At 40.6% G+C, this 25626-nt stretch overlaps 1 protein-coding gene across 3 annotated transcripts in view; it reads left to right on the forward strand.

The window, feature by feature from the left end:
* The window catches only part of akap11 (A kinase (PRKA) anchor protein 11), a 58967-nt gene that overhangs the window by 726 nt on the left and 32615 nt on the right, over positions 1-25626 (forward strand). For all 3 annotated transcript variants that reach the window (XM_062533726.1, XM_062533725.1, XM_062533727.1), the window contains exon 2: positions 4085-4204. In XM_062533726.1, the coding sequence (XP_062389710.1) occupies positions 4142-4204 (63 nt within the window). In that variant the 5' untranslated portion in view covers positions 4085-4141. The remainder of the gene's footprint in view (positions 1-4084; positions 4205-25626) is intronic.

Raw genomic sequence — 25626 nt, forward strand, 5'->3', positions numbered from 1 at the left:
TATCACACGGAAATCCTAAAGAAACCCGGATTCTTGTTGGGCCTAGCTAACTTTCTCACGTATGAATTAGGCCTATTCATCGTCGCCACAGTGCAACGATTAATTATGGCACGGTCAATATATTTGGACCATAATGCTAGCCTACATGCTGTGGTTCTTCTAGAGAGAGAGAGAGAGAGAGAAGGAGGGAGGAACATCTGCATTGGTTGAGTAGTATCTGTCGGAGTGCAGTCTAGTTGTCATTCGAATCTGTGATGCATCGCAATGTAGCCTATTAAATTGTCCCATAGCTTATTATACTCCTTTCAAACCTAATCAATGAATGGATTAACCTGGATTGTCTGGCTGGCTTCATGACCCAGAGTTGTTTCTGTAATGTCAGGAAATGTATTGATTATTCAACACATTTTTAAAAACCATGCCTACTGAAGAGCATCTACTCAATAAAGGAATGCTGAAAAAATGCTCATGTTGTAGGCCTAGTTCTAGAGTAGAGACAACAATTTCAGCATCAGGCTGTCTGAAATTCTAGAGGCTAAGGGCCGCCTGAAGTGGATGAACCTGCAATGCTGTGACAGCACTTGAGTCCTAGGTGAAGTCTAGCTCCTGAAGTGACACTGGCGTCTCAAGTAGATAGTGGAGTGGACAAGCTAGAGCAGCTGGATCAAATTTAGGTTGGTGGGTGGTGTCTGGTGGACTCCATCACCAGAGATGATGTGGAGGCTGACAGCAGGTCTTGACCACATTCTCTTGACCTGGTGTGTACTGCAGTCAGTGTGAAACTATTTGTGGAGCCTCACGGCCTAGTGATGGATGTGCAGAGTCTTGTCGTAAGGGCCTAGTGGTCTGTCCACAATGTGCCTCTGTTCACATGCCTAGACACAGGCCAGGGCCTGCTCTTGCCCATGGAGTACTTTTGTTCCATGAACTCAGTGGCTAGAGCAGCAAAAGCCAATGTGTGCTTCTTTTAACCATATAAAGTTAAGGCCAAAATGATTAGCCCCCCTGAAATTTTGGAACATTACTCTAAAATTCTCCCTAAATTTTTCATCCCTGATCAAATGTTAAAAATCAAACATTCGCCAGTGTTTTTATGTAGAATCTGGTGCATTTTGGAGTGTTACTATTATTATTAGGAATGCTTAATCTCAAATTGTGTGACAAGTGGAGTGGTCAAAATGATTAGCCCCCATGTGATTTTTTTTTGCTGTTAAATAACACAACCAACCTGTCACCTTTCAAGCCGCACCTTTGCAGTCAGTTAATGTCCAGACAACACCTGAACATCCAATCAGCATTGATTGTTTACCTAAAGACTTCAAGAAACAGGCTTACAGGCACTTGAACACCTGTCTGAGAGGGGACTGCCTTTACAGGCATGCTGAAGATGAAGGAAAGCTGTCTGGACCTCAGAAAGAAAATCATTGAGGCCTGTAATATGGGGAAAAGCTATACTGTAATTTCTAGATGCTTCTAAATATCTCAATCTATAGAGAGAAAAATCATCAGGGATGTTAGCAAGCATCCCTGCACATCCGCCAAAATGATAGTTGCTGACCTTGAGACCTATGGGGTTAAAGTCTAGTGATGGCGAACTGAAGCTTTCTGAACCAGTGAAGCTTTCAATCCAATTGTATCGAAAAAAGGTTCAGTACTCAAAGCTTCAGAACTCTATGAGGACATCTGGTGGTGAAAGATTAGGATAGCATTGTGTCACCGACTGTTTTGTAGATATTAACTATGAATATCTGTGAGTCGAAGATGAATACATTTTGAACATGAATTAGTAATAAATAATAACATATAACTACATTTATTTTGGATCTTTTGTAACTTAAAGAGAAACTATGCAGTATTGGAGATTTCATCTTAACTTTCGGTTTCGTTTCTCATTTTCGCTCGTGTTATACTTGCATATTTCTCTGCAGAGCTTCCCTGACAGCTTTAGCGTACACGTATACATAGGCTATATATAAATATATAAATTGCAAGCGTGGTTCTTCTTGTTCTTTATGCGTCTCTGCCTTCCAGATGTAAACAGGGAACGATCGTCTCCTGAACAAACTGCAAGGTTGCAATAGCGGATAGGGACACTGGGGGCGGGAGGAAATATTACTGTTTTTGATAAAACTGGTCAGTCAAGCAAAATAACGATTTCTAAGAGATTTTATGACTATGAAAAAGTTGCATAGAGTCTCTTTAAGTTGTGTTAAATTTACGCGAATTAGTCGGACTCGAACTCGCAATATAGACTTAGCAGAGACGGATCGGGGGTCGTGCGTGTTCACAATAAGGCTACGTGGCTAAGCTCTAATCTTCATTGCCAGCACAGCCTTGATGCATCGGCAAGTCAGGTTTGAGTCAATTGATTGGCGAAGTGCTTTGACACCGTGAACTCAATCTAATCTAATTGCCCTATTATGATGTCATAATGTAATGTTAAGTCTATGGGGAAATTTTAATAGTTTTTATTTAATAGTTCAAAAAGTATAAAAAAGGTATAAAAGTATAAAAGTATAAAAGTTGAAAAATACATAGCTGAATAGCTAATGAATATATAGGAGAATAGCAATTGAACAATAAGTAATTCAATCAATCATGTAATAACAATAACTATGGCATGGTCAGGCTAAATTTAAGGAGAATAGCACAAATGTGACCCTGTAAAGCGGAACCAGTCGTTTCGGTAAAATTAATTAAATTAAGTTATTGTGCTCACGTGAACGGCCATAAACTAAGCTTTCCAACGATATGTATATCGAGGGTATTACACAAACTATCGCTAAGATAACAGCATCCAAAGTTGACATGGTTCTCCTGTCACGATATGCCAGAAGAGGAGAAATCACCTTTTTAAGCAGCGCGTGCATAACGGGAATGACAGCAAATGTGTTGAATCTTCGCAGGGTTTAACAGTCAAAACGTATGTTTTTTCCGTGAAATGCGTTCACGATATGAAACTGTAGACTGTATACAGTCGAATTAGGCGAAAACGTGAAATTCAACATTTTAACCCGGAAGTTTGTTATTGTTGATTTTCTCAAAATAACGTTGTGCGCAAAACGACTGATTTCGCTATGAATGGTCACAAATGAAAACAACAATGTCAAAAGACATAGCAGATATGATAAAAAGATTTAAGCAGTGTCAAGGTGTGCCACCTCTGATCAGATGAAAATGTACATAGCTGAAGTCACCTAAGTAAGACCTACGCAGAGCAGTTTGAATGAAGTTTCTACGTTAAACGGTTGAAGCTGAATTGCACGCACAAAAACGTAAGAAGAAGAATAATCGCCTATAATAATAAGAAGAAACCGAATAACAGTAGAGTGCATTTTCATGCACTCTAATAATAATAATAAGAAGAAGACTTTGGAAGAACAGTACAGTGCATTTTCATGCACTGTAATAATAAGAAGAAGCCTAGGAAGAACAGTACAGTGCATTTTTATGTTATATGTGATGTAGCAGCCTGTTTGTCCAAGACAAATTTCCCTTGGGACACAATAAAGAAATCTTATAAGTACGATGATAGTACATGTTAGTACATGTTGTTACACAGGTTGTACCACTGTATGATATGTTGTACCACGATATGTTTTATTGATGCAGAGCCTTCTCATCTCTAATGTGTGAGACATAAAAATCCATACTATTGCACATACTAACTCTTTGAGCTGTGAAATCTGATTGCTGCTGTATAGTGAGCCTACCCTTGTATCAAAGGTATTCTGTACCTGTATTGTGTATTATTAACATGTGCTTTTGACAGTTAATGACCACTGATGAATGTGAGAACATCTTGGATTAGCCACTTACTATCAATTGGTCAGACCTCCAGCCTGAATTGTATTTCCCAAATAGGCTTTTATCCTGTATGCTTTTGCGAAGACTGATTAGTCTGATGCTGAACTAGGCCTACATCTCTGAAATGAAGTAGCATTGAGCAGCCAAGCATCAACATGACCTTGTCGCTTAGGAATTCTTACTTAAATTGTATAATATTAGTCGTGTGTAATGATTGGAGTAATAATTCTCTGGTATGAAAATTGAAACTGAGTTGTGTTCTTATTTGCCTTGATAGCTTCCTCACATCAAAATAGAGGTCCTGTAAGATCCCTAGCAACACCCTTGTCTCACCATGGATGCCTATGCTAGGATCAAAGGGATTCCATTAAAAAGTCGTGCCACCATCAGGAAAGAGGTAAAGTCTTTTAATGGTTGAAATTCTTCAAATGTTTATTTAGTTCTTTACATCATTATTTTGAATGAAATTATATAATGCATTGGAATAATGAGTTATCGCTGGTGTGTACTGTTTCCCAAATTGTGTGTTGTGGTACACTAGTGTGTCGTGAATGTTGTGCAGATGTGCTGCAGGGAAAAGAATCCATATCTAGAATGTTTAGGTAGAGACGTCAACGTGATGATGCCACATATTATCGATATCTTGAAATTTCGAAACCAACTGTCTTATAAAATATCTCGAAAGTTATGTCTAGTGAGATAGCTCTGATGAGGCCTTCCATTTCGAACAGAGCCTATAGCCCCTTTCCCACATGACTTCTAGAAGTCACCCGGACATATTTACCCGGGTAGAGGCACGACACGGACTGACATGAGCCACATGAGCCTTATGTCTGAGTAAGATACGGGTAATTGTGTTCACACTAGACCTGAATAGGTGCCGCGAGGGGTGGGGCAATGTCCGCACTTGCAGGGGGAGGGAGAAGACGCTAAATAAATGCATTGTTGTGCTGTGTTGCCTTGATGATGCAAACTTTACATCAGATCCAAAACATCATGAAACAACAGAACAAGTAGTTAGCTCGCTAGTCAGCGGGAGCTAGCATAGAGGAAAAAATAGCTAACGCCAGGACCACACAGTATAAACAAAGCTCCGCTTCCAACACGACAAGTTAATAGAAAATAATGACACACCTGGAAAATATATAAACAGCACACAGCTGGGTCTGAGGCTCCTTCCCAACTCCTACAAAAAGCAACAACAATGCTAAATAATAGCGATGCTAACTATTAGCTGTTAATCGCTAACCAGTGTAACAGTATACAGTAATAAACAGCTAGTTGCAAGCTAATCGACAACACTTCAAGCACGTAGCAGGTGCGAAAGCCAATGATCAAAGCCATCGAACTATTCAATTCCTTTAGGCTATTCATGTTGCTTTGCAAGGATAATCCTGCCTGTCCCGCAACAAATACAACGTGATTGCAGTTTGATTTTTTATTGTACACACAACAAGCGCAAGGGCGCATTTCTATACGTCATTGGTACGCCCCCCTCACTCTACCCGGAACTGTGCCGGCTGCGTTCCCACCTAAGCGCACCCGGGTAACATCCCTGCTGAAAAAAACAGCCTGACCAGCTAAAGGTGGTTTGCTGGTTGACCAGCTTGTTAACCAGCTTATTTGACCACCCTTTGATGGTTAACCAGCTAGACCAGCAAAACTCTCGCGAAAACACACCTTCAGCTGGTTTACCCATTTTATTATGGTAATTCAGCTGGTTTTGATTGTCGTACCACCTTAAGCTGGTCATTTTAGTTTGTGTTGCTGGTCTACATTGTTGGTTTCTACTGGCCACGCCAGCTTATGTTGGTTATTCTAGAAAACCAGCTTGACCATCTTTGTCAAGCTTGACAGGCTGGTCACCAGCATGACCATCTTAAAGGGATATTCCGCCATTTTTGGAAATACGCTCATTTTCCACCTTCCCTCGAGCAAAACAATCGATATTTACCTTGTTCCCGTTCATCCAGCCATTCTGTGAGTCTGGCGATACAACTTTTAGCTTCAGCCTAGCATAGATCATTGAATCGGATTAGACCATTAGCTTCTCGCCTGCTAGCTTCATGTTTAAAAGTGACTAAGATTTCTGGTAATTTTCCCATTTAAAACGTGTGTCCTCTCAAGTTAGAAAGTGCAATAAGACCAACTGAAAATTAAACCTGGCGTTTTTCTAGGCTGATTTGACATGGAACTACACTCTCATCTGGCGTAATAATCAAGGCAACTTGCAGCTACTGGCACTACTACTGCTTGTTGTCTATGGGGACTATTTTCAGATGCTGCGTAAGATATCACTGCGCCTATGGTACGTTTGCAAGTTGCCTTGATTATTACGCCAGATGAGAGTGTAGTTCCATGTCAAAAAAACAAGGGCAAAATGCACCATAGAGATCTATTGAGAGATTTGTTTTGTATAGAGTAACCACTAGGTGCCACTAAAATCACTGAATCACTGAAATTGCCGGGTGGGGACAAAACATATTGATCTCAATGGTGCATTTTGTCCATGTTTAGGGTGGAAAATGAAAAAGAAAGATTCGCATAAGACAAGTCAAATTGGTGTTTTTAAAAAGAAGAGGTAATGCAGATTAACGAAAAAAATGTTTAAAAAATCTTTGTATATTCCCACAAGGTGTTAGAGTGCTCTGAATATGAGATCCAAAATCATTTTTCAAACTTGTGAGGTCTGCTGTTCAGTCCCTGATGGATTTTCTTTTCTCTTCATTGCTTTTTCGGAGAGTGTTTCTACTGATCTCAATAAGAGAAAAAAAATCAAGAGCCTATGTTGAGTAAAAATGTGTCTTCTGTAAGCCTAAACAGAGCCCAGCCAAGAACTCCAATAAAATTTTGATCAACTTTGAGGGACTGCTATGACCATGCAGGATCATCCAGACTACTCGTGGTGATTTGACTGCATACTATTCCTATTTATGCACCAGCCTGCAAAATTTGAGCCTCCTACAGATTCTAGTTCTTGAGCAATGAGCTTGTGAACTTTGACAAAAAAAAGAGGTAGAACAAATTTGACACCCCCCTCCCCCTGTAAAACTGGCTGTTACTTGAAAAGTATTGATCTTAGCACAAAAACATTTTACAGAGTGTCTCCTGGGTAACATAGGCACACATGGTAATTTTTTCAGATTTTTTTGAGACGCAAGTGCGTGGGCTCTGGTTGATTTGGCGTGGAATGACCCCTAAGCCATGTGTCATTCGTGTCAGACCGTGTTGTTGATAGTCTGTGGTTGTTTGTTTCATTATGACATACAGCACGTTTGAGTTATCTGTTCATGTATTTGTGTTGATTGTGTTGTTTGAGGTAAAAACTTTGGAAGAGTTCTTAAACAAACCTTAAGCAAACTTGACTTTCAACTAAAATGCTCTAAAAGTGAATGTGGCTAGTTCTAATTCACTTCCCAAATTCACTTCTATTCATTTAATAGGTAGCCTATGTGTTCGCGCCGCCGAAAATGATCGGACCTGGTCACCTGGAACAAAGAGCCTAGTCTGGTTTCAATTACACAGTAGCCAGGATTTCATGCCGCATTTTACAGGCTACCGTGGCTACTTTCTAAAACAACTTTCATTCATTTAGGGAGAAGCATCTTATAGGGTCTAGCTCCTCGGAGGGAGGGATAGAGAGAGCTATGCTGAGCAGGCATAGGTGTGAGAAGTAGCATAATTTAAAATAATGAGTGAATGATATTCTCCGTTTTGCGAATGTGTAGGCTATGCTTGCGATGTCTGCTGAAAAAAAGCTATAGGCCTATTGTTTCTACAATTTAAGCTAACGTCTATGTGAATTCGAGATTCAGCATTGAGACACACATTTTCACATGTCTGACAAGCAGAGCTGCAGCTCACTGGTTAGAGCTTCGGCTTGAGCACTCAAGGGTTGCTGGTTCGATTCCCAACCTATTCATGACGGAAGTTCTTTTGAACAAGGCATCAGTAAAGTAGGCTATATTCTATTCTTTTCTATTCACATAACTACACGCACGCTGGCGAATTCGAACATTCTGAAACGCGCATATGCGATGAAACATGATTGCGCATTCTTCCACGAGTTGCCTAAACAGCCAGCCTACAGCCTAGTATAGGCCTATGCAGGGGACAGATAGATGGGGTGGGGGTAGGGAGGCAGTTAATTGTCCTCAATGCCTCGGTGATGTCTGTAGCCTAAGTAGCCTAGACGAGTGTATGGGGGAGGGGGGATGATCGGTTTCAAATAGGCTGCAATGGTTAGTGTGTTATGTATAGACCCCGAAGCCATTTGCTTTGAGAACGGCTGGCTAATGACGTTGTTGGCTGGCTAGCTGGCTCAGCCAAAAATGCAGCCGCCACAGTTTTCATGACAATGCCTTTAGTTGCCACTTCATGTCTACAGATGTGTATATTGTATTAGATATCAACACACAATGTTATTGTATTGTTTTGGACAACGTTCTGCACATTTCACTTCAATGTAGACTGCATGCGTTCATTGCGTTGTGAACAGCGCAGCAATCTCTGGAAAGGAAACGGTGGAAGTCGCAGCAGTAGGCTAGCCTAATAGCCTATCACGTTCAATGCTGTAAATCCATCTGTTCCAGAATATTTGGTTCATATCATCAATCTTTGGTTTTGGTGTTTGTGCAACCGGGCCCTGACGATTTAACAAAAGTCTGAGTAGCCCTACGTAGGAATTAGGAAAGTAGCCTATGTAAGGTGAGATCAAAATCAGGCTACTTTGTTTGCTTCTTTTCCCCATGTCATTTTCATTGGTCGTCAACTCACTGTGAGTCCTGTGTATCGTAGCAACGAGCACAATACTGATGTGGTGTGTCCAGTGGGAAAATCTCATGTAGGCCTAGTTTCTAGGCTATCGTTTATTTTTTCGCGTGTCACTATGATATAATTATTTTTAGATGCAAAAAGTCTAACTGGCTTAGTCAAAGTTTGTCATATGGCGGCTCAATTTGGCTCAGAAAATGATTGGCTGGCGAAATTATTTTTCGTTAATGGTAGGCCTAAACAGTATTGTGATTCATCCGTTTATTTCAGATAGTTTGTTATTAAAAACCATTAACAAAAAATAATTGTTCGTCAACGTTGAAAAACGGTCAATAAATTCAATCGATATGAGATTCTGTATTTCGCTCCTGCCAAGATGTGAACCTGGGTCATCGGCGTTGCAGACAGGGGTGTTACCGCTGCGCCACTCAACATTTTCTACAGGATATGTTAGGATAGGTGTTTGACTTGACGTAACTCAGTCAGTCCAGCAAATATGTAAGAAAATGCTTATACATTAGTCTGAGCTTTAAAAGATAGCCTACAAATAGAAGATAAGATATACAACTATGAATGTACGTAGGCATACGCGCCCTACGTACATAAATAGGCTACGACGAAAATATGTTTTACACATGTAGCCTAGGCCTGTCGCAACGTTTTCAAAACAAACTCGCATTTTACCACTGTAAATCGCCTCCATAGACTATGCCATGTAAATGAAAAATAGTTATTAAAATAAAGCACATATATAATACTTATTGCACATATATAAACTATATGTTTTATGGTAAAATATTATTCTCATGCCCGACTTACAGGAAACCCTTGCGACATCTGCTGTGAGAAAACAGAATAGCAGCCTGGACAAACATGGCCGAACGCGAGACAACATAGTGTTGTCACATAAGTGAGCGCAAAATAGCTCTAAACTAGCTTGTACCGGTGTGCTTTTGATCATGTAAAAATTCTGGGTGACAAAACACGCGTATTTAGGAAAAGTCGTGAACGTAGGGTCCTGGAATTTAATCGAGTGAAAAGATTTTTATTTTTTTTGTAATCACTGCGGTCAAATGACTGCAGCCCGGCAGTTCTAGGTCAAACCTACACGGCGCTTCTAGTAATACGCGTCAGCGGTCAAATGACCGCCGCTTGGCGCTTCTAGTGTTAATGCTAGTGTCTTTGTCAATATCTTAAGGTCAACCCCAAGTAGACTTATAGGCCTGAAGTTAGCTGGTTGTGAAGCATCTCTATCTTTCTTAGGGATAAGTATGATTAAGGCGTCATTAAATGTGTTGGGCAGAGAGCCTTTATCAAATGCTTCCAGGTAAACCTCATGTAAAATCGGGGCTAGGATGTCAATACATTTTTTATAATATTCAATTGGGAAGCCGTCTAACCAAGGTGATTTCCCATTTTTCACAGACTCAATGGTTATTCTTATATCCTCCTCCATCAGAGGGCTATCCAGCATTGCTCTCTGTTCTTCAGAGATATTAGGCAGACCGAGGCTTGAAAAAAACGTTTCTATTTCCTCGTATATAAATCTTTGTAAAATTCTTCAAATACCTCATTAATTTCTTTTGAGGAAGTTACTACTCCATTTGCTCTTTTAATAATTGGGATATGGTTAGAGACATCCTGATGTTTTAATTGCCTGGCCAACAATCTACCACCTTTTTCCCCTCCTTCATAAAAAATGGATTTCAGTTTAAACAAGGCATATTCTGCTCTTTTATTAAATATTCCATGTAACTATCACAGATTATTTGATATAACTCATCCGTATTATGAATGGCCAATTCTTTTTCCAGATCACATATTTCCTTTTCCAATTTAGTCACTTTCATTGCATTCTCTTTTCTAATTCTAGAGCAATGAGCTATGATTTCCCCCCGAATGTATGCTTTTGATGCCTCCCAAACAGATATTTGAGATGTAGATCCAATATTGATTTCAAAGAATGATTTAAGTTCCTCTGATAATGTGTTGCTGAATACCTCATCCTGCAATATCCTAGTGTTTAGCCTCCATCTGCCCTTTCTATCTCTGTCTGTCTGTAGATCTATATGTAACTCTACTGTAGCATGGTCACTAAGGGCAATCGGTCCTATCTTGCAATCCACTACTGAGTCTATTAGTGTGTTTGATATTAGGAAGAAATCAATCCTTGAGTGTGACTTATGACAATGAGAGTAGAAGGTATAGATATTCTCTCTCACGGGGGTTCACTAACCTCCAAACATCCACCAGACTCAAATCCTCTGTTAACATATGTATTGCGGCCCTATCCCTGGGTGTGTTCCCACCCTAGATCTGCTCTTATCAATCACCCCATCCATCACTTGGTTGAAGTCTCCTGCCAAAACAACCTGACCTTCCATATCTCCCACCAATGTATTTATCTCATGGAAAAAAATCAGGGTCTCCTTTATTAGGGGCGTATATATTACATAATATTGTCTTAACTCCATTAATTAAGGCTGATACAAATAATTCTACCTTCCTGGTCCTTTCTTTCCTTTATCATGACAAAATTGAATATCTTAAGGATCATCACCCCACTTCTTTTGCTTGAGCAAGAGCTGTGAAAAACTTTCCCCACCCAATCCCTTTGAAACTTCACTGCTTCCTCCTCTACTATGTGAGCATGGATTAAAGTTTTCCGTCGCTACGACGGATTTCCGTCAACCGGATGCGCTAGATGTCAATCATGGGATTGATGCAGATCCGGGGAGAAAATAATTGGGGGTGGGGGGCGATCTCAATTGCAAGCCGCAGTGATGGTTACACCTCTTGTTGAACCCTGTTTTGAGATAGGCCTGTGCTTTTGTAGCCTATGTTAAAATGTTCGTTGTGCGCAAAATAAATAAATAAATGCCTTGGTGCACTGCGTTGATGAACATTAGGCTGCTGCTACCACTATTAGGCTGCTACTACTATTACTACTACTGCTAGCCTACTACTAATAATAATAATCATCATAATCATAATGATACAATAATAAACGAAAGAAAGGCCTATCTATCTATTAATGCAAGGAACGTCTGTCTGTGTGTCATTCTGTCTGTCTGTCTGTGGCACGCATAACTCTCGAACCGCTCATCCGACTGACCCCAAATTTGACACAGGTCTTGCTAAGGACATGCGTGAGTGCAGTGCCACTCCCACAATTCCCCTGCCTTCCACACTCCACTCACTCTGGCTTACTCCAGTCCAGCATAGAAAAAAATTTCGCTAACAAACTCACGTGTTGCCATTCATGGAAATTAAGATGTCTCATATAACCAACGGGCCGTTTCAAGATGTTCATGTTGGATAAACAAGCTGAGTCCGACACACATGCACCCATGTTGGTAAGCAGGCTGTTACAGTCACGTAACGTTGCATAGGTTAGGCTAGGCTACTAATCAACAACCGCGGTTGCCTGATCAGGGGTGCGTTTCTAGAAGAGTTAGCAACGGCGTTGTTAAACCACCGCGGTGCGACGCAACTTGCGATCAAACAACAACAGTGTTACACCTGTCTCCAGAAAGCATCGTACTTGTGTCGCAATTCGCTACCTCCGGTGTTCGAACACCGTTGTTCCAACAACGTTGTTGAGGATGCAACGGCACATTTAATTGGTGGAAAAAGTGTCAACGTATAATACCCCATCCACTAGAAATTCTCTGTCACTGGATGCCTATCACTTGTCTTTTATAGATCCTCCTTTCCTTCCTCGATCTTCGTCCTCACTGAATGATGGGGCGGCAACAATGGGATAGAGGACCGAGGATCGAGGAGGGATGTTGAGAGGCACCCTCTATGTGTCGACGTGTCTAATTTAAACCCAAAGTGATTCATGCTGGCATTATCATTGCTATCAGGAAAAAACGTAAACCTATGCAAGCACATAGCTGCTTAAGCTGTCCAATAGGCTATATGTACTTATTTGTGTGAAATATCTAAAAATTATATGTACAAAATATATATGGCCTAGACTAATTACAAATTATCACAATACTAAACCAGTATCTGGTGGTTCAGCTGTTGCATGTCAGTACATTGAGCGCGCGGCCCAAGTTCGCATCTTACCTCTCCAAGTCACTTTTGAGTAAGAGCAGGCATACAGTACCACACACAACAATAGGTTAGACCCTAAATATATTTAATTGCTTTACATCGAGTGGCCAGGAACACGACATCAGTTTAATAGTTCCACGGCATTACTTATTAGGGTTATTTCCACGTTTTACTAGTCAGAAACAAAAGCATGTGTGATGCATACGGGAAAAGAACCTACGATGTTGTGATGATAAGCCACCTGCCTTAACCACTATACTAATGAACGGAGTGCTTGACCCGAGGGTTTGTAACGTAACATAACAGCCTACCAAAAGGCAAACCAACACGCAAATGAACGCAAGGCAACATACGTAGCAAGAATGAGCCCAACGGTATTTTAATTTATATTAGCCTACAGTATGGCGCAATCATTGAGTCACGAGAAAACAACAATTTAGTGATTTTTGGTTGGGCGCTTGTGATTTTTGGTCAGGCGATCTTGCACTGACGACATCACCAACTGGGACTCTCAAGGTACGACACAGGTGCGACTGCCCAGGGGCAGTAGTTCAAACGACCAAACTTTGCGTCCTTGTTTGCGATTGAGAGTTTGAACTACCTTTTCTAGAAACACCAAATTCAAGAACGACGGAGCGAACTCCCAAGATTGCGACGCAAGTTAGCAAACGACGCTTTCTAGAAACGCACCCCAGGCCGACACACACGTCGGTAGCATTCTGTTAAAATGTGCATTTAAAACAGCGGCTCTTGACTCTATCTGGACATCGGCTACGGGCATAACATTCATTCAAACATCACTCCGAGTTCATAGCACTGGCATATGGCCATGGTCATGCGGTTAACTTTAGGCTATAAATAATAATAATCCCAGCAACAGCAAAAACGCACGGGTATGTAATGTGTCTAATATTGCCATTAGCTGCCACTCTAACGCCTTTCCCCTTCACTTTTTTACTTTGCAAAGACAGTAAAAAGCTCTAACTGCACGGGCCTGATTCTACATCATCACCAATCTAACATGATCTACCTGCATCAACGTCATAGGGTAACATGTTTCTTGGAAAATATTGCTTGCACGGGCACTGCCCTAGTTGAAACAGATGAAAGAACAGTCCTGATTTATAGGCTATATTGGAGCTGCAGCCTATAGGCTTTTGTAGGTTAAACACGCTTTGCAGAAGTTCAGGAAAGCTGTTGTTTTTTCAGTTTAATTAGTCTATGATTTGGGCTAATTACTCTTCATAAAAGTAAAATGAAAATAAACAGTTGTTTCGCCAGTTATAATAGTAGGCTATAGAATAGCATTAGGACAGACATCCACGCACTAGCTGAGCACTCTTAATAAGCAACATTCTGCAGTATTGAATAGCTAGGCTTACTTTAAAATGTGTTACTTGTAAACGGAGGGTACAATTAGTCTGTATGGCCCTATTTTACGTATAGGTCTACGCTAAGGCCCTTTGATTTGCATCACTTGCGTGTGTCAATTTTTTTTTTTTTTTTGACAAAAAAAAATTCAGTCAGATGATTTTTTTTCACTTAAATCCATGTGTGAGATTCTTGAATGAATGCCACATCTGTGTTCTTGGATTCAGATACATCAGTATCTTCCTCCTCTTAATCTGGTTACCACATCCATTTATGTTCCATGATATTACGTTAATGTATTTGTTAACCACCATTAGAAATGTGCAATAGTCTCATTTGTAAATTATCTTTCCTGACTGTAACCAAAAATAAAAAGTGGGACTAGGGATGGGCATAATTAATCGACGATCGAGGATTGATCATTAAGAATTTCGTCGATAACATACATTTGTAATCGATGAAACTATTGTACGTTGCGTTGCGTCGTGAGAGTCTTGAAACAATGATATTAATTTAACTGCGTGGCAACAACTAAACATTTTACTAGCCGGGGGAAATGTTAGACGCCATTCTCAGTTAGCCAATCATGAAGGGGTCACGGTGAAATGTGGCGTGGGACCATTTTAATTTGAAAAGTGACTTAGTTCGCTGCAAGCACTACAACAACATGTATTGTTATGCTATTTAGCAGACGCCTTTGTCCAAAGCAAAGTACAACACCGCCACACTCAAACTGGCCCACCACTTGAATAAATATAGCGGTGCATCCTGTAGGCTAATGTTATTTAGCCTACCAAACTGGTAGAATCTCACTACGAAGAGAAGAAGCAGGAGCTGTAGTGAGACACCAGTCTGGTGATAGTAGCCTCGGCTGTCGTGACTGAATGCGATACGTTAGACCGGCACATCCGGGAACTTGACTCGCGAGAAACGTTCCAGCCCCTTCTGGGGGGGAAACAAACAACGTCTCTCATTAACTCCAATGCAAATTAGGGTCAATAAACTCGTAATTCGTACCGAAATCGTAGGGGTAAATAATAACAGAAAACACAACGAATCAATGGGACCACTCAATATATTACCACTTTGCCGGTCGTTGACCGTGAAAGATGCGTTCAAAAGCTTAATTCAATCAAAGTAAAAACATGTCCCTTCGGTCTCCCGAGTAGCCTACTAGCAGCAACAACCCCACTCACAATGGCCAGTGTCATACCCGGACATACGATCTCATTGAGTCTCCAGTTAAATAACTAAATTGTTTTCCTGTATTTTTTTCCTCTTATTTTAATTTTAATGTAGTGTAGTTGACTCACAGGCTCGGATGTAAAGTATGTTCGTTAGGTAATTCCAAGATATGATAATTTCTGTCATAGCCGATAGCCTAATGTTAGCCAAGTGTTAGCCTAGATTTTCGTTTTCGTTGGTCTGATTAATTTTTGGTGTAGCCTAATGTTAGGGGTTCTTAGCTTTGTGGTTGGTACACCCAACCACACAGCAACTTATCGCCATGTCTGTCTACCGCGAACACTGATCTATAAATATTAAGTTATTCGTTATAGATCAGTGACCGTGAACAACACCGGTTCACTTTGGCTTGTTTCAGGCTTGTTCTGAGGGCTTGTTTTCCCCTCAAAAGGGGCGTGGCGCAAACAACCTGCTCTGTGTGACGCGGGTCCGGTCTAACGTATATGCTGGTTTCAATAAATCTCCATGCTAAATTCGAGTTGATGCTAGGTTGAAACTGAGCGCAATCAAAACATAAACTCGCAGGATGGCTTCAAATATTGCCCCTGCCTGGTAAAATGTTTCATTGTTGCCACACAGTGACATTGATTTCATTGCTTCAAGACTCGCACTACGCAACAAACACGTTGTGGTTTTGGATTTTCATTGCATTTTAAATTAAATAAATAATTCATTTTAATATAAAAAATGTAATGATTAATCGATAGTTGATCGTTAATTCTCCCGACGATCGACTAAGAAAATTTAATCGAATGCCCATCCCTAAGTGGGACAAAATGATAACATATCTTACTTTGTCTACAGTGCTGTCTTAATGCAATAATCAAACATGAACATAACACAAAATTAACCTCCCGTTAACCAGAGCAACCTCGAACATTCTGCTGCTCTACGTAAGCCCCCTCCCCCCTCCCCAACCCCTAGCCTACAATAAGTTTCCCTTCTCTGCTTTACTCTGTCTGTGAGGCGCGTTCGTTGCTGTTAGCAACACAGCTTCAGTTGCCACAGACAAACCAATCATGAAAAACAAATACCTTTTTTTTCACACACGCTTCAAAAGTCAGTTGCAGGATTCGTGGTCATCTATTAGTTACTTTGAACGAATTTAGCCGTTTCCTTCCAATTCTTGAACGTTTTCTTTTGCCCCTTCTAAGTGAAGATGAGCGTAGCAGGGTAGATCAATCGGTGTTTCACATTTAGCTCCTGCAGTCGTCTCTTCACTGGAGCAAACTCCTTCCTTTCGTCTGCCAATTCCTTCGTCAAATCCTCGAAAAAAGATAGCTTGCAATCTTCCCATTCGATTCCACGTTTCTCCTTAGACACCTGTAGCACTTTATCACGAGCAGGGGAGCGTAGGAAGCGAATCAAGATAGTCCTTGGTGGCTTGTCTGGGTCGGGCATGGGGGCCATCAACCGATGTGCACGTTCAATCTCAAATTCCTGGCCTGTGAGCCCCATTCCTTCTGATATGATTCTTTCTATGTACTGCATTACTTTGCCTTTCTGCTCTTTGTTTTCTTTTAATCCCACCAACCTGACATTATTTCGCCTGCTACGGTTTTCAAGGTCTTCAACCTGCATCCACAGGGTCTCTATTCGTTCGTCGTGCTTCCCTACATCTTTGTCCATTCTCGCATTTGCGTCCTCTATAGTCCTTTTTCCATTAAAAAGTGAATTCGCTTAAAAACGATGCGCATCAAAAAGTTAGTGTGACACGTGATGGAAAAGGACTTATATCGCTTTAACACTCAATTCGACGCGCTACGTTAATATGCTCGCTAGAGGTGGATTAAGGAGAGTTAAATTGATATAAATTTGATGGAAAAGGTTTGGAGCGATATACGTTACTGTGACGCCTACTAAGAATGTTCACAACGTTAGCGCTAATATTTGAACTTTGTCTCGCGCATACAAAGACGTTCACATCACCATTCGCTACAACTGTTGATGGAAAACAAAGAAAATGCGCATTAACAGGGCTCTGATGACACGATTTTGATTCGCTAGAATCGTTCTATTGAATGGAAAACCGTTTTGGTGCTTCTTATAGCGCTCAAAATTACATCGATTTATGAGTTAATTCGCTTGAAATTCTTATGGAAAAAGGGCTTATGTCCGATATCCGCTACTCGGCTTCTCTAAGCCTGGTTTGTATATTATCCACAGCGTCTTTCAGCTCTTTTGTAGTCTCCTTTATGGCCGCTACATCCACTGCTACCAGCTTAAATAAATTATCCGGAGTAAAATGCACTTTAGATCAATTTAGGGATGATTGGGAGTACATACGTTGAGTTGACATCACATCATGTCATTCGGATGTGTTTTGAGAGAGTTCGATTTGACCGTTTTTTTTGCCAAAAACTCGTTAGCCTGGAAGTGACCGGGGCACGTCCTTTCGCCGCTACAAAACGCTATTTTTAAACCTCTTCTACTGTTCCAAACAACATTACACTTACGTGGTAGTGAGTAGAGGGTCCCTAAAGCCAAATCGAAGTATCCCCAGGTCTTTATGTGGTCGGATAGAGAGTCCAGAATGAATTTAATCGAGTCAGTACCTTTCTGGAAATGTTGTAAAAGTGTTGTTAAAGCGTTGCCAAGCTGCAGCAGGAAAGCTTTGGCTTTAGGGACCCTCTACTCACTACCACGTAAGTGTAATGTTGTTTGGAACAGTAGAAGAGGTATAAAAATAGCGTTTTGTAGCGGCAAAAGGACGTGCCCCGGTCACTTCCAGTTAGGGTGGGGTGTTGTGGTATGATTGTTAACTGCTCTATGTTTATGCCATATGACAAGACTAGATCAATAGTATGGTTATGACGATGTGTGGGTGAATTAATATTTTGCCAGAAGCCGAGATGGTCAATTAGAGATTGGAATGCAATTGTGAGACTATCGTTCACATTATCCATATGAATATTAAAATCACCCAATATAAGTATTTTTTCTGTTTGGATAACTAAAGGCTGGCTTACATTGTACGATTTTGGTCTGTTTTAACAGTCGGCGACTAAATTTCCTAAATTGGGCAGAAATCATGGGAGTTGTAATGAAATCGCGTCGCGCTCCCGTGAACTAAATCGTTTAGTGTAAGGTGCCAATCTTAGCGGTTTTAAGTCCGTCAGAGTCAGTCTTTTTCTAGTTTTGCCGTTACGACAATATCAAACATGTTTGATATTATCGGAAGTCTTTTCAGTCGTGGCTCATGCAAATAGTGACGTGAAAATTAAAAACCAATAGCTCCTCCAACACGAAACAGGAAGGGGCAAAATAGGCGACAGCTGTAGCTTATATGATTATTTGTTATTTCATTTCTTATAAATTATTATTCTAATTATTCTACGTGACAGAACAGCTCTATATCTGTTAGGGATGTCACACATGAAACATATGCTGCAGAAACGCGAAAAATTACTTTGATATGAGTAGGCATCATATGAGTTCCTGTTGATGATGACGTTCTGCCTAGTGCACGGTGGAAATAATTTGAAGGAATCTTGTAGAAGTCTCGTAAATAGTGACCCACAGTCTTTTTTTTTTTTTTTTTTTTTTTTTATCCCACCTCCACCCCCCCACATTGGGGGACTTCTTTTCATTCTTTCCATCTTTTTTTTTCTTTTTTTGTAAATGAGTTTTTTGTGTTTTAATTATCTGCTGAAGCTTGAAAGAGATACAGAATAGCCATTACTAAAGGGAATAAAAAAAACCAAAAAAACAAATAAACAAACGAAAAGTGAAAAGAGAAGTCCTTCCATCCAAACCAAGCCCTACCCCAACCACATCCTCCCAACCGCCCACAATCCCACCTCTACTCCCACCACACAGCACACACACACACAAACATCACGCCCCACCCCAATCTCCAAGAGACAACAAATTCCTGAATTAACACTAGGTTTTACGAGTATTCATTCGCTTCTATCTGTTCCATCCTTCCACTTGCTTTATTTTACTCCATCTTTCTGCACATTGCACTTCGTTGGTTTCATGTACATGTGACCCACAGTCTTTGCAAAATCCTAATCTGAGACTGGCCTGTGACTAGAAACTCGATGAATTGTCATTAGATTTGAGAGGGTCTGAGACTGTAGTCTTTCAAAAATCTTCTCCAAATCTTTGCAAAGTCTGTCAATGTAAGGTAGGCTTAAAGTGGAAAGAAAATCAGAGAATTCTTCTAGAAAATTAGTGTAGGAGCCTGGGGGTCTATAAAGTGTGACCACGGTTACAGGCAGATTAGTTTTCCAATCTGGAGGTGTAAGATTAAGAATTAGGACTTCAAAAGATGTAAGCTGTAAGCTTAAATGTGCGGGTTTGGGAGATGTGAGTAGTAGGGCTGGGGGTAACTGATTATTTTTTAAACGATTAATCGGACGATTATTTTATCGATTAGTCGACTAATCTAACGACTAATTGGACGATTAGTCTAACGATTATTTTTCTGTTGTTCGATTAATAAAAACCATAATGTATCCATAAAAAATCTTATATATAATAGATAGCAAAAATCACCAGGATAAAAATATTTGCTTTGTCCTGAACACACAATATCAATGTGTATTGGAACAACAGTTATGACAGTGGGACATTTTAAATCTACTCTTTGCAAAACTCATTGCAGTGCTATGTAGGGTTGCCAACTACAGTACCCTCCAGAATTATTGGCACCCTTGGTAAAAGTTGACTAAAAATAGGTCTAAAAAATAATCTTTAGGTGATTTATTGTACTCCCACAATGAAAACAATGAGGAAAAATACACCCTGCAAGGGAAGCAAATTTATTCTGAGAAAAAGGAAAATCTCATAAAGAAATAAATGTTTTTAATAAAAACACGTCACTCACAATTATTGGCACCCCTACTTGTAATACCTTCTTAAACCTCCCTTTGTCAATAAAACAGCATGTAATATTCTTCTCTGACACCCCATAAAGATTGAGAATACAAAGTAAGGGATTTAAGACCATTCATCTTTACAAAACCTCCCCAGATCGTCCAGATTGCTAGGTCCACACTTGTGCATTCTTCTCGTTGACTCATCCCACTGTTTTTCTATGGAGTTTAGATCAGGAGACTGCTATGGCAATGTCTGAAGCTTGATTTTGTGTTCAGTAAACCATATTTGTTTTGATCTGTGCATTTGTTTTGGTTCATTGACCTGATGAATGATCCAATCATGACCAACTTTTAGGGCCTTGGCAGAGATTGTTTGATTTCCTTTGAAAATGTTCAGGTTTTTCTTGGTGTTCATGATGCCATGCACCTTAATTAGGTTCCCAAGGCCTTTGGGAATTAAAACAGCCCCACAATAGCACAGCCCCTCCACCATAATTCTGATTAGGCATGGGGTTCTTTTTAGTATAGTCATTCTTCTATGTACGCCAAAGACACCTTAAGTGTTTTTAGCAAAAGAGCATAATTTTATTTTCATCTGACAATAGACCACACTCCCAGACATGTCATGGTACCATTCAGTAACTCCTGCCATTTACATTGTTCATTAAATGACTCTACTGGCTTTAACCTGACATGCTGTCTAAATAATCTATTAGCAGTGAGGTCACTTTTGAAGATTTTTGGGGGGGACTTGGTGACCCCAAGATGATAGCTTTGTCTGTAACTCTCAACAGTGGTTCTTATGGATTTTTTTGCCTATCATACCATCCTCCATACTGTGCGTGGGAGCAAAATAGCCATGGGTCTTTGTCCAAGCATGTTTGCCACATTTCCAGATGATTAGAACCTTTTAGTCATCATTTTAACTGGAAATATAGGCATTTTCAACAAAATACCTAGTTTCCATAGACATTCTCTTACTTACAAATGTCAACACAATTTCTTTTTATTTCAATTTAGTGTATTCTCTTGTCTCTCCAATGTTGAAAAATGACTAGAGGATTTAGAGTGACTTCATTTTCATACCATAGTGAAAAAGAACGTCATGAACTACTTCTGAAAGTTCACAGACACTCTGATTTGCTTTAAAACGTTGCATTTACAAAGGAAAATGCTCCTGTTAAATGTTGTACATAATATGTTTCAGGGGTGCCAATAATTGTGAGCAAGCTGTTTTTGTTAAAAATATTTATTTCTTTATGAGATTTTCCTTTTTCTCAGAATAAATTTGCTTGCCTTGCATGGTATATTTTTCCTCATTGTTTTCATTGTGGGAGTACAATAAATCACCTAAAGATTATTTTTTATACCTATTTTTAGTCAACTTTTACCAAGGGTGCCAATAATTCTGGAGGGTACTGTATGAGAAAATAAAATGGGGATGCTTTTGCATTGTTGCATGAGAAACAGCCTACTTCTGAAAACAACAATTATATGGGTGCTATTGTTTTGGGATGTTTCCCTCATGCAAGCATCATAGCCTAGTCTGGTAGGAAAATGGAGAACACATTGATATGCTTTATAATAAAATTTAATTTGAATGCCTGAATGTAATGATCCAGGAAACATTAATACAGGCGGAAATCACTAATCTGCAGATCTTTAAATGAAAGACTATAGCTACAATATTTTGATCATGTTATATTCAAATTTGACTAAACATTACTCAATGCTAAACAATGTAGACTATTGTACAGTCTCTGCTCTGTTTCTATGCAAGTTAAAATAGCCTTCCAACAGGTTGAAGCGGAGCTTTGCCAACAACGTTATTGTGTAGTTTCAGTTTCCGTTTCTGTCACTCAAACGCGCAGACGCATTCATTCAATGAACGCTCATACCACCATTGAGCATAGGCCTACGAAACGGTTGGCAACCCTGGTGCTATGGCATGATTAGCTTTTCTTGAGGGCTAACGTAGTTACTTTTAAAGTAACGTTAATGTCAAGTCTAACAATGCATTTCATGTTGTAAAAGCTTGTAGAGTAGGCTACTGTATATCTACACAACATTGAAAATCTTTGGTAGCGTTAGTGCAACTCATACGAGCCCTAACACACTTGGATGTGATGTTCATTTAAATGTTCTCAATGCTCATAAAACATTGATTCATTCATGACCACTGCGCACAGCCCTGGCCTTGACATTGTTTGGCTCCGTAGTTGACACTGGCGAACCTACGTTAACATATTTTGCTACGTTTTGTTCATGGAAATATTAGAATGGCATTCCATTGCGCTTCGAGTCGCGTACGCATCTGGTGGGCGTCCCCCTGTTACGCTTTACTCTTAAATTACCACAACCTGAGTTAACTCCGTATGCTGTTTGTTCGTGCCGGCCGGGTTAGTGGAGCTGTGTTATGCAGCCGTCAGCTAGCCATTCCAGCCAACAATAAATGCTAACAAATACAATACACAGCTGACTCGCTGCCAGTGACAATCTAACATAAACTGCCTACCAAAAAAGCACGAAAAAACTGCAGAGAACTAGGATAGTTAGCGAGCACTACCGAAGTGCACTCAGCTCAAGCTGCACGACACACTACACAAACGTGAAATTAAAGTAAGTATTCCCATTCGACCACCTCAGGCGAGCAGTTTTTCAGGGCTTTGTGCAGGGCTTTTTTGGTTTGAGGAAGTGCGAACTGTTTGTTTTGTTTTTGTGACTCAAGTGTTTGTTTTTTTTTCTTCTGGCGATTTGTCAACGCCTAAATATGACGTCGACGATATTTTGAAGTCGGTTAGTCGACGTCATCGACTCCTCGCTACAGGCCTAGTGAGAAGGCTAGAGTGGTAAATTGTAGCTACTCCACCACCCCTGCCAGTGTGGCGTGGTACATGGTGGTTTAGATAGGAAGGAGGTGAGGACTCATTCAATGGAAGGTATTCATCTGGTTTAAGCCAGGTTTCAGTGTGGCACATTACATCTATGTGGTTGTCAGTAATAATTTCATTAACCAAGGGGATCTTACTTGATAATGATCGAATGTTTTAAGTAAAGCAAGCCCAAGTTGGGTTTTTTGGGGGGATTGTGTAATCAAAGATGTTTTTATTTGAATAAGATTGCTATTCCCCTAATGGGTCGAGCACGAGACAGCTTTGGTACAGACACCCTCTCTATTTGGCCCTGTGTACCTGGGTGACTCTGGGTCGACAGAGATCTGTGTAAGACAATATCTCTGCTGCCTGGACTAACCTCTGGTTCGTCAGGAACTAGCCTCGGTTCCTGATGTTCCATGAAAGGAGAACCGCACCCTCCGGAGTGGGGTGGATACCGTCTCTTTTCAACAGTCTAGGCTTCCCCAAGAAGGAGCTAAAATTATCAATGAAGCCCACATTGTTATTGGCACACCACTCTGACAGCCAGCGGTCGAGGTCTGAAATTCTGCTGAACATTTTGTCACCTCTTCTAATGGGTAGGGGTCCAGAGAAAGTTACAGAATCTGTTGTGCGAACCTGCACACGGAAATAAGTTTTGTTTGGTGATTGACGTAATCGGACATTGTTGGTGCCGGTGTGGATGACTATTTTCGAGTACTTACGCTTAGCATTAGCCAGCACTTTCAAATTTGATTCGATGTCGTTAGCTCTGGCCCCAGATAGCGAATTAGCTATAACCGATGGAGTCGCTAGCTTCACGTATCGTATAGTAGAAGCGCCAATTACCAGAGAGGCAGGTTTATCTTGGCTAGCTAAAGGGGAGAATCGATTGGAAACGTTAAGAGGTTGGTGGTTAGCAGTGGGCCTCTTCTGTTTGGATTGTCCCCGAACAGTCACCCAGGAACTAGTCCCCTGCTGCGAGGGGGCTGTCATGGTCTGTACACTATCTGTATCTGTAGATCTATCGGCTATTGCATCCACACAGCTTACCGGGGGTTCTGTCGCTAATTGTTTGCCAGTCAGACTCAGGGTGTGGATGCGGCCCTCGAGTTCATCTATCCTCGCCTCCAAGCTAGCTATTCGTCTGCATTTACTACAAGTATCTTGTCCACTAAAGGAGGCTGGGGAGTAAGCTAGCATGTGACACGCCATGCAACATAGAGCATTAGGATAAGGAGAGGTAGGGACAGGGTCGAGACGAGACATCGTCCTTCAGAAAAGCAAGTGAGTTGGCTACACAGATGGTTAGAGTAGAGTTATACGTAAATAAGAATAAAAACCCTGTGTGTTCAAAGTGAACAGATTACGTGGAAACAGCGGGGAAGCAACACAAGCTACAACACTAAACAGTGGCAGTCACAAACAGGATGTGACGCAATCACTTACCGCAACTTCCGCAATGTCCTTCAGTTTCACATGGAAAATACGGCTGTCCAGCACATTGTAGGTTGTACCAGAGAATGTCTAATAGGGGGAGAACGACCAGTCTCTAAATACATCCGCATGGTACTGCAACTAGAGGGCAGGAGAGTTTCTCCTAAAATCCACTTTTCTCTGGATATAATTTTTTTGTGTAGAAATCGGAATATTGCATGCGAAAGGGGGGTCAAAGAAAATACACACGGCTGAGTATTAGATTTTTTAAGACCCTTGATTGTTCTAAAAAGCCTTTCAAACGTGTCAATGACGTCATTCATTAGCAGGATGCTAGTGTGTTATGGGTAACAATGACCAAGCCTGTGAGAAACCAAAGGGCCATAAGTAATTGTTCATTCAACTTTTGACCTATAATCCATATTGAGCTTGCAGAAACTAAACCTAATCTTCAATTTTTCAATGACAATCAGGTGAGACAGACCAATTTAGCCATCTAGCCCCATAGACCCCCATTGTTTTTGCACTTGCTCGTGATCGCCCCTAGCGGAACTACAACAGGAACTGCAGGTACAATGGAGTTAATGGCGAGTGGACCGGCTCTCCCTAAATGGGCTCTGGTTGTACACATGTAGTCTGCAAATTAGGCCCTAAACAAAATTCAGCTCACTCTTATTACCTCCGCCAAGGAGGTTATGTTTTCATCAAGTCTGTCTGTCTGTCTGTCTGTCTGTCTGTCTTTGTTTGTTTTGTTGTTTGTTTGTTTGTTTGTTTTTTCCTTATTTCTTTGTTTGTTCGCAAGATAACAAAAAAAAGTTATGGATGGATTTCGATGAAATTTTCAGGGAAAGTCTGAAATGGCCCGAGATAGAAACGATTACATTTTGGGAGTGATCCTTATCACCATCTGGATCCAGGAGGCAGTTATGTTTTTGAAATGTAAAATATTTCCGAACAAGGTGTGATCTGCTTCACATTAGTGTTGCACGATATACCGATACTAGAAAGGTATCACGATGCCTTAACGCAAAAAACGATACGATTTCCGACGTTTTTAATATCGATACTTTATTAAAAAATAACTTTCCGTGTCTGTGCAAGAAGCTGCTCCAACTATCAGTCATGCTCCTTGAACGCAGAGGCTAGTGGGCGTGGCTAACTCTCTAACACGCAGCCACAGTGTGTGCACGCAGCAGGCTGTGAGTGAGTGAGAGGGAGAGAGATGGCTA

The sequence above is a fragment of the Sardina pilchardus genome, chromosome 4 (genome assembly GCF_963854185.1).
Source record: "Sardina pilchardus chromosome 4, fSarPil1.1, whole genome shotgun sequence".
In the NCBI taxonomy this organism is placed as follows: Eukaryota; Metazoa; Chordata; class Actinopteri; order Clupeiformes; family Clupeidae; genus Sardina; species Sardina pilchardus.